Genomic DNA, 15,615 nt, shown 5'->3' with positions numbered 1-15,615 from the left:
TTTTTATGAGCAAGTCCTACAATTAGCGCTATATCTTCACAAAAATACTTCAAAGATGTCCCAAATACGGGACGTGGGCACAGACTGACCAGATGTCTAAATGGCTAAAAAAAAAAAAACACACCTCACAAAGGTGGCCTTTTACCTCCCAAATAACCCAACAAACCCATGTGGGGTATTACTGCGCTCAGGAGATGTTACTGAACACGTATTGGGGGGGTTGTTTGACAGGGACATATACCAGGAGCGGTAAATTTATACCTGAAGTAAAACATGTGTGAAAACAATATAAAACATATTTACTACCATAAAGTTTGACAAAGGCTGGTGGTAAAATTCATGCATGGAAAGGGTTAAAACATCACCATTTGAAATACCTTGAGGTGTCTATAGTTTTCAAAAATATATATGGTTTGATGGGGTAAATTGCATTGGCCGGCCTCGAAGATACCCGACATAGCACATGGGGCAGACTGATTTGGGGAAAAAATGGTTTTGAAATAGCGAAACGCTACTTGTAATTATTGCCCAATAACTTGCAGAAAAAGGCAAAAAAAACATAAAAATATTGGGTATTTCTAAACTCAGGACAAATAGTAGAATCTATTTAGCAGGTTTTTTTCATTAGCTTTTGAAGATGAGTAAAAGATTTTTCCAAAAAAAGTGAGAAAAAGTCATTTTTTAACAAAAAAAATATTTTGTTATAGTAAATTAGATGATATGATAAAAAATAACGGTATCTAAAGAAAGCCGTGCTTTCCTGAAAAAAACCCCCAATATATAATACGTGTGGGAGCACAAAATGAGAAAGACGAAAATTACAGCTAAACAGCAACACCAAAAAATGTTAATCCTTTGATCTTTTCAAAGATACTCTGCTCTCGTGGATATCAAACACAACACAGGTTTATCCCCCCCCCTCCCAAAAAAAAGTATTCTCCTATAATGCCTGACGAGATTGGAGAATACTTGGCAAGGGATCGGAGATCATTCCTCCATACAGAATCTTTCCAGATCATTAAAATTTCAAGGCCACCACCGGTGAGCTCTCCTCCTCAGTTCACCCCGCAGGTTTCCTATGGGGTTCAAGCCAGAGGACTGGTCAGTAAACCATTTTTGTGTTGACTTTTGATGTATGTTTTGGATCATTGTCCTGCTGGAAGGTCCAACCACGGCCCATTTTAAGGTTTCCGCCTGAGGCAGTCAGGTGTTCATTTAATAATTGTTGATATTCAATATCCATGATATATATAGTCCACGATGCCATGTATCCTAACAAATTGCCGTTAAAGGGCCACCACATTTAACTGTGGGCACGAGGTACTTTTCCATGTGGCTACCTCTCTGCGTGCGCCAAACCCACCTCTGCTGTTTATCGCCAAAAACCTCTATTTTGATTTCATCTGACCATAGAACCCGATCCCATTTAAAGTTCTAGTAGTGTCGGGCAAACTGAAAATGGTGAAGTTTTCATGTTTTTTCTTCAAACCCTTCCACACCACTCGTGGGGATGTAGGTGACCTCGGATTGCCGTTTTGGAGACTTTCTGACCCGAAGACCCAACTAACTTTTGCAATTCTCCAGCTGTGATCCTTTGAGACTTTTTTGGCCACTCGAGCCGTCCTCTTCACAGTGCGTTGAGACAGTATAGACGCGCGTCCTCTTTCGTGTTCATTCATAACGTTTCCAGCTGACTGGAACTTCTTAATTATCGCCCCGATGGTGGAAATGGACATTTTCAACACTCTTGCTATTTTCTTACAGCCGCTTCTTAGTTTGTGAAGCTCAACAACCTAACTAGCGATTTTTATTATCCGGGGGTATTTGGTATCTGGGGTATTCAGTATCAGGAGGTTTGTATTTGGTATCTGGGGCTATTCGATATCTGGAGTTATTCGGTATCTTGGGCATTTATTTAGTATCTGGGGTAGTTGGAATCAGGGAGTATTTATTTGGTATCTGGGCTATTTGCTATCTGGGGTATGCGGTATCTGGGGGTATTTATTTGGTATGTAGGGGCGTTTATTTGGCATATGGGGCTATTTATTTGGTATATAGGGGCATTTATTTGGCATATGGGGGTATTTTTTAGCATAAAGGGGCATTTATTTTGTATCTGGAGGTATTTTTGGCATAAAGGGGTATTTATTTGGTATATAGGGGCATTTATTTGATATGTGGAGGTATTTGTGGCATAAAGGGGCTTTTATTTGGCATATAGGGGCATTTATTTGTTATCTGGAGGTATTTTTTGGTATGTATGGGTATTTATTTGGTATATAGGGGCATTTATTTGGCATCTGGAAGTATTTTTTTGTATATATGGGCATTTATTTGGTATCTGGGAGTATTTTTTGGTATATAGGGGCATTTATTTGGTATCTGGGAGTATTTTTTGGTATATCGGGGCATTTATTTGGCATCTGCAAGTATTTTTTGGTATATCGGGGCATTTATTTGGTATATAAGGGGTATTTATTTGGTATATAGGAGTATTTATAAACTTCCTAACAGGATTTCGAAACCGCCTCGTGAGGTGACTGCACGAGGCGCCGCTCTTCCGCTCTCACCCAGGCCGTACCAGCCAATTAAAAAAAGGGGCGGCGATAGCTCGTGCTACCAATCAGAGGTCGCTGAGGGGGCAGGCCGTTTAGGCTGCCAGTGACGTGCCGCGTGTTTTCCCAGTTCTGCCTATTCCCTGCCGTCGCCATTTTGTTACAGTTTAGTTGAGGGATCGCCGAGCCCCGAACGACAGTCTGCGGGGCCCGCGCTACGTACAGACCCCCAACACGGAGACTCAACACCCCAACCGGCAGCATGGCCGAGGCGGACGCCCGGGAAGACGCGTGCAGGGATTACCAGTCCTCACTGGAGGACCTGACCTTCAACAGCAAGCCCCACATCAACATGCTGACCATCCTGGCCGAGGAGAACGTGCAGTTCGCCAAGGATATCGTCAGTCTTATCGAAGCGCAAATCGCCAAGGTTTTTATAACAAAAGAATTTTATTTCTTTAAACGCCCCTCCCTCTGCTCCCTGGAGCCCCTCAGCGGATAGCCGCCCCCCTAAATAGCCGAGCACCCCCCTGGAGCCCCTCAGTAGAGAAGACCCGCTCCCCGGCCCTCATCAACTAGGCCTCCAGCCCCCGCTTTAGTAGTTCTCCTGCCGCCCAGGTCTTTGCCCTTTTCGTCGCCACAACATGGCGGCCGCGGTGACTCCCAGCGCCATTTTACCCTCTCGGGGAAGTTTAGCGCTTTAATTCTAGTAGTAGGGACCCCCTCAGCGCCCCTTCCCGAGGTCCCCAGCCCGATCTTTTGCTCGCAAATCTCTGTCGGCCGCCGGGTCTTGTCCGGTCCTAAAGGCCTCTGAGCTGCCCCAACATGGCGTCACGGGCGAGGCGGCCATTTCCGCACCGTGCCCGGCAGGCCGTGCGGTTGCAGTCTGTTGGTGAAAAGATCCGTGACCCGGTCACCCGTTTATTATTATTATTACGCCAAAGGCCTGATCGTAGTTTCCGTCTCATCACGTCCCCGGGGGGGTAATAAGCCCCCGGGGACCGGGCAGAATCGATTTGCTTGTGAAATGGTCTTATCACCATGGTAACCAACGGAAACCCTAATGCTTACCGTGCTGATCAGACGTACCATTTGCTTTTGGTTTCTTTGAGGCCCGTGCTGGTTCGGTTTGTATGATGAGACGGCAATTACCCCACCCCCTCTGCCCATGTCTGGGGCAGTTGGGGCAAAGATCATGGGGCCTTTTTTTTTTCTGGCAATTTTTATTTAATAGCCCAAAGAGCACAGCCATTATGAGCCGCCTCGGCCGAGCGGCAGATCAGACAATCCCCATAAGTCCCCTAACCTTTTAAATCTGCTGACGCAACCTAAACATGTAACATGCGTGTTCTTCAACTTAACCCCTCACTGCTCACCGGGTGTCTCCTTTCACAGTCTGATATATTGAGGTCTTTTTTTTTTTCTTTTGCCCCTGAATATCAACAGATTGCAGCCGCAGGTGGCCGGGAACGTGCCGGGAATCTGCCGCCTCATGGCTTTGGTTCATTCAGCAGAGCTCAGCCGGTAACGTCATAGTAACGCACTGGCGACTTTGCCCCTAATGGCGACTTTGCCCCTAATATCATTTCTTTCCAGGGAAGAGTGTGTGATAGGAGTTGGGGGGACCGGCGGAAATGTCCCCCCGGTGCTTGTGTTCCTGCTGCAGAGTAGATTAATTGTAGACCGTATTTATTATTATTATTAATTTATCATGAATAAATTATTAAATACAAAACTTTTGTTTGATACGCAAACTTCTTCTAATTGTATTGCGGAGCGTTAGAGGACTGCTAAATGACCCCAGAATCAGTATACATTATAAGATCCCGTCCTTTGGGGCCCCCCGTATGTTGTAGACGCGCTAACGTGACACGCGTGAGCTCTGTCGGATGAAACAAACATCTTTGGCGCGAGAGAGCGCATAGTTTTTGCCCCCAGCCCCCCTCCCCGCGTATGTACAGGTACCACGGCTCATTGTCCAGCGTTGCTTTCCGGCGGCTCCTGTGTCGGGAGACCCCCTTATATACGTGAGGACCCCTTTTATTGAACGGCCGTTACTGTGCGCTGGATCCTCACGCTGCTCCTTGTCTTCAGGTGTATCGCTCAGTTATAGTATACGATTTAATAAATGGCTTTTTTTTAAAAGTGTGACTGGAATGCTGCAATCTGTAAATAAAATGTATGAAATATGTATTTGTCTTTTTATTTACCGTTGTTTTTGTGCTCTTTGCGATGTTTCTTACGAGGTTGAACACAGTAAATGACATTTCTTGTGTTGCTTAAAACTGCTTCCAATATATGTCGGCAAACAAAGACAATCGGTTTTTTTTTTGCACACTGGTAACATTTTTCTTTGTGGACGTTTTTAAAAGGTTTTTTTCCCCCTCTCTCGCGCGGAGGTCACACAATGACGGTTTCACACGTGAACACACAATTATCTACACGCCGTACGCTAACCCAGGTCCTTCCGCTGCCTGTCGAACGATCTCTGAAAGTTATTGGGGGGGGGGTTAAAGTGGGTTAGATTTTATTTGTATTTTTATTTTTTTTTAATCAGCGTTTTAATACCCTCTGTGGATAAGCGAGGCGTTTAAACCGTTCTGTAAAGATTACGCGGCAGATTATGGTGTTTATCAGTTTCCGCAGGTTTCCTTAGAAAACACCCAAAACACACACTTAAAAGAAAAAAGTGAATTCCAGATAAGGTGTTCTCTCACAGCGAAGGTCTAGAAACGTGGCATTTTTATAGAAATGTTTTCCCACTTTTTTGGTTCAATTTGGAGTTATTTTAACGAGTTACTAGTCTTTTTTGCGTTTATTTTTTTGTATTTTTTTTATATATATAATGAACTCGGATTTAATTAGTTCTGAGGGTAGCGAGGAGCCAACGCAGTGGGTGACCGGGGGTCTTTGGGGGACGCTAACACCGCTCTGTTAAGCAGCCGTGTGAACGAGTCGCATCTTAATGATAAACGTGAGGCTTCGGGACGTTTTCACGCTCTGCGCATCCGGACTGTTCTCTCTGGGACTCGCCAAGCGCTGTTTGTTGGCCGCGCTCGGTGCCGGCAGATGCCAGACGGATCCAGATGACGGGGACGTAAAGCGCTTAAGTTTGAAGGGACAATGTTTGAAGGAGTTCCTGAAAACGCCGCCGCTGCCACTGTTTGCCTCTTAAGAAAAATAATTTGCCCGGTCTACCAAAAGACCCCGTGGACGCGATAACGTAATGCTAAAGGCTGGAGGCCCTTTAATGGAAAAACTGAATAAAAAATAAATAAAACCTCTCCAGTCTGCAACACTTGGACCGTATAAAACCTTTGGCGTGTAATAGCTTGTTGTGGTTTGTATACAGATGGCGGGGGGGGGGCCGTTGCGGGGGTCTATAGCTTTGTCATATTAACCTTATCAGTTTTCTTTTATTTAGGCTCCTACCACGGAGAAGCTTCCGGTCATGTACCTTATGGATTCCATTGTAAAAAACGTCGGGAGAGACTACCTCGCAGCCTTTGCTAAAATCCTAGTTTCTACGTTTGTAAATGTTTTTGAAAAGGTATCCGTCAACCATTCCTGCTTCTCGTCTTTAAACCTGGGTGCTAGTTTCACGGCGGGCCCCGCGGTAACTATATGGAACGCGTTGACACGAGCTCGGGTCTGTAGATAACTCTCAGCCGTCTTAGAACTGACTGAGGATCGTGAGAATTGCAGTTAAAAAGCAAGAGGGGTCTGCCTTGGGAAGCAGGGAACGACCTCTTTCCTCGGAACGATGGTGGGAAGTTGGCTTCTGCAAGCGTATTTAAATGATTTGCGACCGTTACAGGCAAATGTAAACCTGATAATAAAATTACCGGTGATTCAAATGTATAGAACTTGGTAATTAGTCGGTTTCTAAATCTATTGGCGATGGTTTCGGGTTAAAAGCCCGGGAAACTGTATTTACCGATGCAGGCGAACGCGTTTCTCAGTCAGTTTTCCGCGTTTATAAACGTTATTGACGCCCCTGCGTAAGCTGCGATAATTTGGGCAGATCGGTACCTTTTCGGGGTCATACGTGACATGTTCCTTTCTCCGGTTTTATTGTAAATTGTCAAGCCACGCAATTGTTCTGTTTTCAGGTGGACGAAAACACTAGGAAAAGTTTGTATAAATTACGCTCGACTTGGGACGAGATTTTCCCCTCAAAGAAATTGTTTGCGCTTGATGTGAGAGTGAACTCCTTAGACCCGGCCTGGCCCGTCAAACCTCTGCCCCCCAACGTGAATACGGCTAGTATCCACGTTAACCCCAAATTCCTCAACAAAGTGAGTATATCTTCGTTTCTTGTTTAGTGCAATGAGTCTGTGGTTAGCTTAAAGCCCTTTCTGCGGCGACATCTACTGCGTGCGGACAGGGCTTTCTCTGTGGTCGCTGTACGTGACCGTGTGCGTGTCTTGGAACCCGTGTCGGCGTAGCTTATGAAAGCCCCCGTTTTTCCTTTTCCAGTCGGAAGAAGCGCCCGCGGTAGCCGCTCCTCCACCGAGCCCCGCGCCGCCTCGTCCCAATAACACCGAGACGCAGAAACATCTGTCTCAGGAGCAGCTCATCAGGCAGCAGCTGTTGGTGAAACAAAAGCAGTTATTGGAACTTCAACAGAAAAAGTTGGAGCTGGAACTAGAGCAGACAAAAGCCCAACTGGTGAGTCCAAGATGGCGGACCAGCAATGGCAGTAAACTGTGGCCCATTTGGGTCAGATCAAGGACTTTAACCAACTTTTATTTTTTTGTCTTGTGATCTCAAACGGAGTTATTTTTTTTTCTTAATTTTTTTTTAAATAATTTTGCGATAGTTCTAAAGCGTTGTTGGTATTTCTTCCTTTTCAGGCAAGCAGCATTTCAGTGCCCGTGAAACCGCATCCCGCTCCGGAAATTCACCACCTCCCTACCAGAGCGCCTCACCCAACTCCGGCGAATCCGGAAAAGACCCGAGTCCCGGGACCACCCCAGCCTCACGAGAAACCCCATGACAAGTCTCCAGTGCCCACCAGAGACCCTCGTCTAGTAAGGGTGAACCAGCACTCGTCGCATGCCAACCAACACTCGTCGCATGCCAACCAGCATTCGGCGCATGCTAAAGATCAAAGTCACAAAAAAGACGCGAAGTCGACCTCCGTGAGTCCGACCGAGAATAAAGCTGCTAAACCTTTATCGAGCGAAAAACCGAGCTTCTCGAAACCAGAAAAGCCGAAATCGGGAGAAAAACCCGCAAAAAGAGAAACTCTGCAGGCAGAGCTGAAACGCAAGTCCACGACGCCGTCGCCTCTGAAAGCCAAAATACCGCACTTGAAGTCCCAGAGCGCGGAAAGCCCCAGGGACCCTGAATTAATTAGACGAGATCCGAGATTGCGGAAACACCTCGGCGATAAAACGGACGAGAAAGAGGGAGACGCGAAGGAGAAAAGGAAAAGCGCGGAGAAGAAAGAGGATCACAAGTCCACAGAGCACCGGCCCGCCGGAAACCGGAATAAACTTGTAAACGGGGTCGCGCAGAAAAACGAATCGAATGCTGACTCCGATAAAACGGCCTCAAAATCCGGGCGAGTGAACAACCGAGTTAGGTCACGATCTCCGCTGCATTCCCCCAAGCGACGGGAGAGAAGGTCTCCTAAGAGGCGACAGCGGAGCCTATCTCCGATTCCTTCTCTGCTAAAAATAGGCAAGCTGCGTCCTCCCGCCAATAAACCGTCTCACGCCGAAGACTTCCCGCCAAACGTGCGCGACGAAAGAAATAAAAGGAGCGCCAAAGCAGACGCTCGCGACGGCAGGCGGCCAAAGAGGACCTCCGAGGAAAAGCTGCCGGATCCCGCCGCTCCGCTTTCCAACAAGCCCAATTCTGACCCGAAAGAGAATACCGACGGATGGCAGGGGTCAAAGCCTAGCAAGCGGAGGTGTAGCTGGGAGGAAAATAAAACGTAAGCGGCTACACACTATAGAAATGTATTTTAAGTTGCCCGCCGGCGCTCGTTCCTTGGGTCCCAAGTCGTAAATTAGTGGAGGGGAACTTGATGTTGGTGTCCCAGTCTACTGCCGGTTCGGGGGTACCGGTCAACTCCTCTGTAGAGCTGAGCTGTATTACCCCGATGTGTATTTCTTAGTCTGTGTTCTATATTTCAGTCTAGGTAGTGAAATATGTTGTGGAACCCTTTCAGAAGTGGATTCCCAGGTCGCTTACTGTGAATTTCTTTCCAGTCCGCAGAAAGATGACCACCCGCTGGGTAACAGGAGCTCGTACGCGAGACACAGAGATAGCTGGCCCGGTAATAACGGCGTGCAGTCTCCCCGGACGCCAAAGCAACAACCTTTCTTAAGTGTCGACGCCAACCTAAAGATTCCGAAGGAGTTGACGAGCGCGAGTAAAGGAGAGCTGCTCCAAAAGGTAAGTCCGGGGGTTTGGAAGTCCATTCGCATGTTCTGTGAGCTGAACCCAAAAATCAGGACATTTATATATGTTTATATTTTATCTCTACAGGCGAACGAGAGGTTGGCGTCCGGAGAAATAACACAAGATGAGTTCCTTGTCGTCGCTCACCAGATTCGTCAGCTCTTTCAATATCAAGAAGAAAAGCAGAGATGTAATGTGTGGGATAGTCCCACGGCGGAGGGCAAAGGGGGGGCGCGCAAAAAGCCTCTCCTCTCCAACGCCGAGCTGACCTACTATGAGCACAAAGCCAGACTGAGACGGACGCAAGTTCAGCATCCCCTCCTGGGGCGCGATTTCTCCGACTCGGAATATATGGATTTCCCGCTCGATGACTTGGTTCCTCCGGGGCATGAAGGTGAATATGGCGGAAGAAACGAACAGTTTCCAGAGAGACACAGGCGCATGTCTCCGGTACCGGGCGCAAGGCCACATGAAGAGGACGCGATTATCGACGGTCACCGAAGACACGAGGAACGGCGAGAGCTCGCCAAAGGTATGTTCCGGTATACGTATATTTACAAGGGATGCAAACGGCCCATATAAACAAAACCATTGGTTTGATTCCCGGGATTCGGATGTTTCCGTACTCTTGTGACCTGAACGTACTGCTTGCCGTTTGGTTAATAAACCTCTTGCTTTCTTTTAAAGGATTACGAGAGAAACTACCTTTCAACGAGCCTAAGAGATCCCGGTATGAGGAATTGGATCAGGCGCCTTTCGGCGACAGCCCGGATTTGAGACTGATTGGGAAAGAGCCTAATTCCAAACATGGCGCTTTACTTGATGAAATAAGACCAATGCTCGATGTCCCACTAAGGGTGCCTGCTACCAGGGTGGATGGAGCCGCGAATAAAGGTTTTGAAGAGCCTTCAAATATATCCAGCCTTAGAGAGGGTTCTCCTGCAAACGCGTCTATGCAGTTTGAAGCCGCATCGGGGGGCCAGGCTGGACCTCAGTGTTTTGAAGCGATGCCTGTGCAGCCGGTTGATGCACTTTTTGAGCCCAGAGGAGGCAGCGCAATTGATGGCCCGATGTTTGAAGGTGGACAGAACCAAGTAGTTGCCCCTAACATCCCTATGGGCCCTCAAAGATTAGAACTTTCGCAAGGTCAACCTTTAGGCGTGCAGAGATTTGATGGAGGGCAGACGTTAGGCCCTCAGCGGTTTGAAGGTGCTCCTGGGCAGCCGTTGGGCCCTCAGCGATTTGAAGGTGCCGTAGGCCCGCAGAGGTACGGCGGATCACCAAGGCCACCATTCTTGCAGCAAAGATTCGATGGCGTGCAGGGCCCACCAATGAGATTTGAACAACCAATGGGATTTGACAATGCTGGACAGTCGGTGGGTTCAGTGCGGTTTGATGGGCCTCCAGGACCGAGATTTGATCAGCCTCCAAGGTTCGACCATGGACCTGGTCCGCAACCTATAATGAGATTTGATGCACCGATGGGGCAAGGTGGTCCTCGGTTTGAGGGGGGTCCAAGATTTGACGGAGCTCCAAGATTCGATGGCGTGCCCATTAATAGATTTGAGGGTCAACCACCCCTCATGTCAGGATTTGATATGCCGCATGTGCAACCTTGCCAGCGATTTGAAGGACCTCCACGACATCAGACACAGCCCAGGTTTGACGGGCCTCTGCAAATGCAGCCACGTTTCGATGGACCTCTGTCTCAAAGGTTTGATGGACATAACCAACAGATGCGGTTTGAAATGCCTATTGGCCACCAAAGGCCACCGTATGATGTAAATCCACCTGCTATCAGGCAAAACGCGCCGCCTTACGGTCAGACCGGTCCTTATCCTGAACATCAAAACGTGTTTCATGGACCCTCTCAAGGAATGCCGTTCCAAAGACAAGAGCAGCGCTTTGAGATGTCTCAGGGTCCGAACTTCTCCGCTCCAGCCGCTCCTGGTTTTCCTAACCAGGTCAGGCCGCCGGGACCGTATTTTGATGACAAAAATCCTCAAGGGCCTCAGTTCGGCAGCTTTAACAACGTGCCGGTGGGAAACTTGCAACCAAATCAGCCGGTACGTTTATTTCCGGCCTGTGTTGTCTTGATGTGGCTCGGAATGTCAGATCGTCGGTGTGAGGAACCTGTCTCTCCCCAAGCTGCCGGCTACTAAATAATCTCTTCCTTCTGTCTTTGTAGTTCCCGACTCTAGGAGGAATGGTGCAGCCGGCCCTTTACAATCCCGAGCAGACATTCGCGCCTCCGGCACAAGGACCGAATGCAGGAGTGTTTGCCAACAACCAGCAGGGTATGTGCTGATTTATACGTGGTTTGTGTGGCTCTCTGCGATAGTGTGTGCCTCTCGGAGCCAGGGCGATGTACGACAGGCTGGGCTTTAATGAGTCTCATCTCCGCGCGATGCCGAGTTGTAACGCTGTTCGCAGGAGCCCCTGTGTATCCGCCGTCTCTTCTCGCGTATGACTTTTGTTTCTTCCTCCCTCCAGCCGGCGCGTTTCCCTTTCCGGAGAATCACTTGGGTCAGGTTGATGTTAACGAGCTCTTCTCCAAGCTCTTGTCGACCGGAATCCTTAAGCTGTCGCAGAGTGAAGCTTCGAGTCGTAAGTTTATCGTTCTTCTTCTTTCTCCACCCTTTTAACCCGGCGTTAAACGCGTCGGTCAGCAGCGGTTCTGTCCGTGTCGTTTCTGGGGTAGCTTGCGGTGGTCTTATTCACTACATTTTCATCTAGAATCAACGATGGAGTCGCCTGAAGTGGTGGAGCCGGCTTCACAGCCGCCTGCTGCTGATGAAGAGGAGGATGAGCCCGCAGAGGACAACAGTGTTCCCGATCTGACGTCTTTTACCATGGAAGATTTGAAGCGGTATGCATAAAGAGGGTCTTTCTCACTCAGCATTTTCACTGCACTAATGACATGCGCGGCACCGCCTTCCTCCATGAGAAAATAGTTAAAACCTTCATTTAACCCCTTCATGACAAAGCCCGTTCACAATGCATTGTTTTTAATGGGTTAAGGACATTTTTTAAAGCTTCTTAGTGTTTTTTTTATGGTTTTCAGTTTTTTCTGTAGGTTGTAGAATAGATTAGAATGACCCCCCCCCTTACATATTATCTATATGCACAATTTAAGGAGACCTGTATACATTGTCGGCCTCTTTGGAGTAATGTCTAGCTGTGTTCTGGTCTGATGACCGGTCAGACGCCTGCCTCCCTGCCTTGCAGCAAGTGTTGGGAACGTGAAACCCCGGCTAAAGCCTACCGGATACTTACTGAAAGCGTTGTTTTTCTGCAGCCGATACGACAGTATTATTAACCGCCTGTACACCGGAATCCAGTGCTACTCATGCGGGATGCGCTTCACAAAGTCTCAGACGGACGTGTACGCCGATCACCTGGACTGGCATTACCGGCAGAACCGAACCGAGAAAGACGTCAGCAGGAAAATAACCCACCGCCGCTGGTACTACAGTCTGCAGGTGAGTCGGGATTCGGCGATTCGGGGCGGCCGTACAAAATTAGCAAATCGGCAAAATAGTTATTATTATTGTTTGTGTTTAGAAGTTGAGTGGAGTGCGTGGGGGGGTGTATTACGGCAGCTTAGCCGTACTCCAGCATTTCATCCAGGTAATTATTTCTATCCTCTGAGGGGGGGAATCAGCGAGACGTTATCGAATGGAGTTTATTAGCTTTTCCTCTCTAAATATGGTTCTTTTTTTACTTCCCGTTCGCGCCCGCTTGATTTCGGGTACGCAGCGCATGTTCTTCTTGTATATTTGTACGGTGTTTCCACCCCATTGCACACAGGATTGTCTAATTCAATAACCGTTTGTGGTTATTGTGTGATGTGGTTGTAGATGCTTGTATTTTTTTTCTGTAGATTAATTGTATTTATTCTTTTTCCTCCCCACAGGACTGGATTGAATTTGAGGAAATTGCAGATTTGGAGGAGAGGGCCAAGAGCAACTTTTTTGAAAAGGTACACGAGGAGGTCATCTTAAAAACTCAAGAAGCTGCCAAAGAAAAGGAGTTCCAGAGCGTGGTGGCCGGACCCGCAGGGTCTGACGAGGTAGGTGTCCTTCGGGTATACGTGTGTGTATATATAATGTATATGTATATAATTAGATGGTAAGTGGGAGGAGTTACATTATGATTTTGTAATGCTTTGTGTTAATAGTTAAGTGCTCCCCATATCTGTTCCTAGTCTTGCTCCTTGGATCCCGTAACCTTTTTATTCGGGGGGGTGCTGAATATTGGCCCCCCGGCTGTCCTCTCGTGCCCGGGCCGTGCGGGTATCGAGTGTCGGAGAGAACGGTTTCTGTCGCCTGACTTGGTTGCTTGTTTTCCTCCCCAGCTTTGTGACATCTGTCAGGAGCAGTTTGAGCAGTACTGGGATGAAGAGGAGGAGGAATGGCACCTCAGAAACGCCATGCGCGTCAACGACAAGGTAACGATCGCGAGTTCCAGGGGGGGTGCGGATATTTAAGAGCTGGATTTCTCTCAGGGGGGGTCCTCTTATTTATCTAAAATATGCTTTTATCTCTTCACAGATTTATCACCCTTCGTGCTACGATGATTATAAAAACGTAAGTTTGCTTTTCTCTCTATCAGTAGTTTGTATAACAAGGCGTTACATCCACAGATACCGCAGTGTGATTGCCCGTTATGGCAGTATACACGGTGCTTTAGGCTGCTTAGGGGCCACAGCTTCCTCATCCTTACAATAAAGCCGTTTCATCCCTCCCCTGGCTGCTTTAATCGGCTATCAGCTGCAGAAATCCATCGCGCGTCCTGGACGATGCCGGCTGATATCGCGATCCACGTCCTGTTCGGCCGGCTTAGCTCGATTTATAAAACATTTAATCTGCTGAAAGGGCAACCTGGCAGGAATTCCTGTGAATTGTATGATGAAGCTTTTATATCGCTGCTGTATTTCTAATCGGATTATTGAAGCAACTCCCGTGTTGCTTGCCTTGTGCTTCAGTGCCATTGTGTTACCCTCTGCTGCCCTTCCGTCATTGGCGCGTTTAGTCGTTTATTTTGAAACTTTGGTGCCTGGTCTTAAAAAATAAATAAATAAATAAAAAGTAAAAAATGAAACGGACTTTCTTTGCAGACGTCGTCGTTTTTGGATAACACGCCATCGCCTAGTAAAACTCTGCTGGAAAACCCGCTCAATGCCATGCTAACCTTGGTGAAGGAGGAAGAGCCGGAGCCTTTGCCGGCCGTCACCGTGAAGGAAGAGCCATCGGAGGCGCCCGTCACGAGCTGCAGCGAAAGCATCCCGCTCCTCGCCGAAATCAAACCGGAGCCCGCCGAGTCCGACGCGCCGCTGCATTAGCCGAGTCTGCCAAGGCCGACGGCGTTCCTGGAACTGAACTGGGGCAGGGTCCTCAGGTATCATTCGGTTACTGAATACATTTTCGTATTTGAATTTTGTATACCTGCACAGTTTCATGTGTGAATTTTTTTTTTTTTTTTTCCCTATTTTTTTTTTTTTCTTGTAAAATTTGTGCAGTTAAAAAAGATGAAATTGTATTTAAAAGAGGACTTGTACAATTTTCACTTGAACTGTAAATTCTAAATAAAATATTTTTGATATAAATGGAGTGTAATGTTTATGCACGCCATAACAAGCTATAAAAAAAAAATGCGTTTCTTTAATATTTAGGTTTACAGTGTCTTTACTAAAATTCTGAATAATAAAAAATAAAATTGCTGACCTAAGTTGACAGAATAGGCATTTTTTTGATTTATAAAACCTTTAATGAGATCTACATACTATATATATAACCAAAAAAAATTGAAAAGGGTGTTTTTTGTGCGGAGGAACAAGCCTTTTTTTTTTTTCATTTGTCTTTTTTTTTAATAGATTGTAGGTTCAGAGATTCAGGACTGCAAAACATTAAAGAATTTTCTCAAGTATTTGCTTCTGAGTGCGTTAGGCGCCATCTATACTTCAGTTGTTATTTAAGAATTTATTCAAATAAACAGAATAAAATTCCCAATTTATTGTTGTTGTTTTTTTTGTTTGTTTGTCTTGTGTAAAGGTGTAGCACTAAACACCGAGGGTTACTTTGTGTTGTGAGTCCGTGGGTGTACGCGAGGGGTCTGTATTGAGATATTTGGGTGCGTTGCCATAGGAACCCAGGTTTGCTCCATTTTTACCAATTTTTGGGTTGGGGCGCTTAACGTTTTAACAATTTCAGGTTTGCTGTATAGAGATGGGGGAAGGGCTGGAAAAATGGGGGGGCAAGGTTTTTTCTATTGCATGTGTTTTTTGTTTTTTTTTTCTTGCTCACCAGTCAGTGGCTCAGATAGGAATAGCACATCTAAAGGAACAACATGTCCCATGATTCTCAGTCATGCTTAAGACACCCTGGGAATCATGGGAAATGTAGTTCGCTAAGGGACTGATTTGCATAGAATTATAGGCAGGGATATGGCACGTCATTTACAAATGGAAGCGGCGTCGGGTGAGCGCGACCCATGTGACCTGCGCAACAGCAGTGTTGTGAGCTTCGGACGTATACTGTGATCCGGCCGCATCTGAGGATGCTGAAGCGGGGGATGGTGTTTCGGCCGTGGAGGTGGATGCTGGGATTCGCCCCTGGTGCAGGCGGTGATGCAGCTGCGGATGCTG

At 47.1% G+C, this 15,615-nt stretch overlaps 1 protein-coding gene across 3 annotated transcripts; it reads left to right on the top strand.

The window, feature by feature from the left end:
- The first annotated feature begins 2,703 nt into the window (after positions 1-2,703).
- Positions 2,704-14,980, top strand: PCF11 (PCF11 cleavage and polyadenylation factor subunit). Of its 3 annotated transcripts, XM_053456683.1 has the most exons (18): positions 2,704-2,985; positions 4,002-4,079; positions 5,980-6,105; positions 6,668-6,853; positions 7,035-7,226; positions 7,412-8,499; positions 8,777-8,963; positions 9,057-9,501; positions 9,657-11,035; positions 11,158-11,266; positions 11,463-11,576; positions 11,706-11,838; positions 12,268-12,451; positions 12,886-13,041; positions 13,327-13,419; positions 13,523-13,558; positions 14,089-14,369; positions 14,845-14,980. In XM_053456683.1, the coding sequence occupies exons 1-17, from the start codon at positions 2,818-2,820 to the stop codon at positions 14,311-14,313; spliced, it is 4,899 nt and encodes a 1,632-aa protein (XP_053312658.1). In that variant the 5' UTR covers positions 2,704-2,817; the 3' UTR covers positions 14,314-14,369; positions 14,845-14,980. The 3 variants fall into 3 exon arrangements, with proteins under 3 accessions (XP_053312658.1, XP_053312660.1, XP_053312659.1); XM_053456685.1 differs by lacking the exon at positions 4,002-4,079; XM_053456684.1 differs by lacking the exon at positions 14,845-14,980 and having other exon boundaries at positions 14,089-14,450.
- The last annotated feature ends 635 nt before the right edge of the window (positions 14,981-15,615 follow it).

The sequence above is a fragment of the Spea bombifrons genome, chromosome 2 (genome assembly GCF_027358695.1).
Source record: "Spea bombifrons isolate aSpeBom1 chromosome 2, aSpeBom1.2.pri, whole genome shotgun sequence".
NCBI classification, from domain to species: Eukaryota; Metazoa; Chordata; class Amphibia; order Anura; family Pelobatidae; genus Spea; species Spea bombifrons.
The sequence above is the reverse complement of the archived record's forward strand: the minus strand, read 5'-3'. Positions and strand labels throughout refer to the sequence as shown.

Bases quoted from the DNA above. Each gene is read 5' to 3' on its own strand.
- PCF11 (XM_053456683.1), top strand. From the start codon at position 2,818: ATGGCCGAGGCGGACGCCCGGGAAGACGCGTGCAGGGATTACCAGTCC. The intron at 11,267-11,462 runs GTATGTGCTGAT...TCCTCCCTCCAG, and splicing joins GTTTGCCAACAACCAGCAGG to CCGGCGCGTTTCCCTTTCCG. The intron at 11,839-12,267 runs GTATGCATAAAG...GTTTTTCTGCAG, and splicing joins ACCATGGAAGATTTGAAGCG to CCGATACGACAGTATTATTA.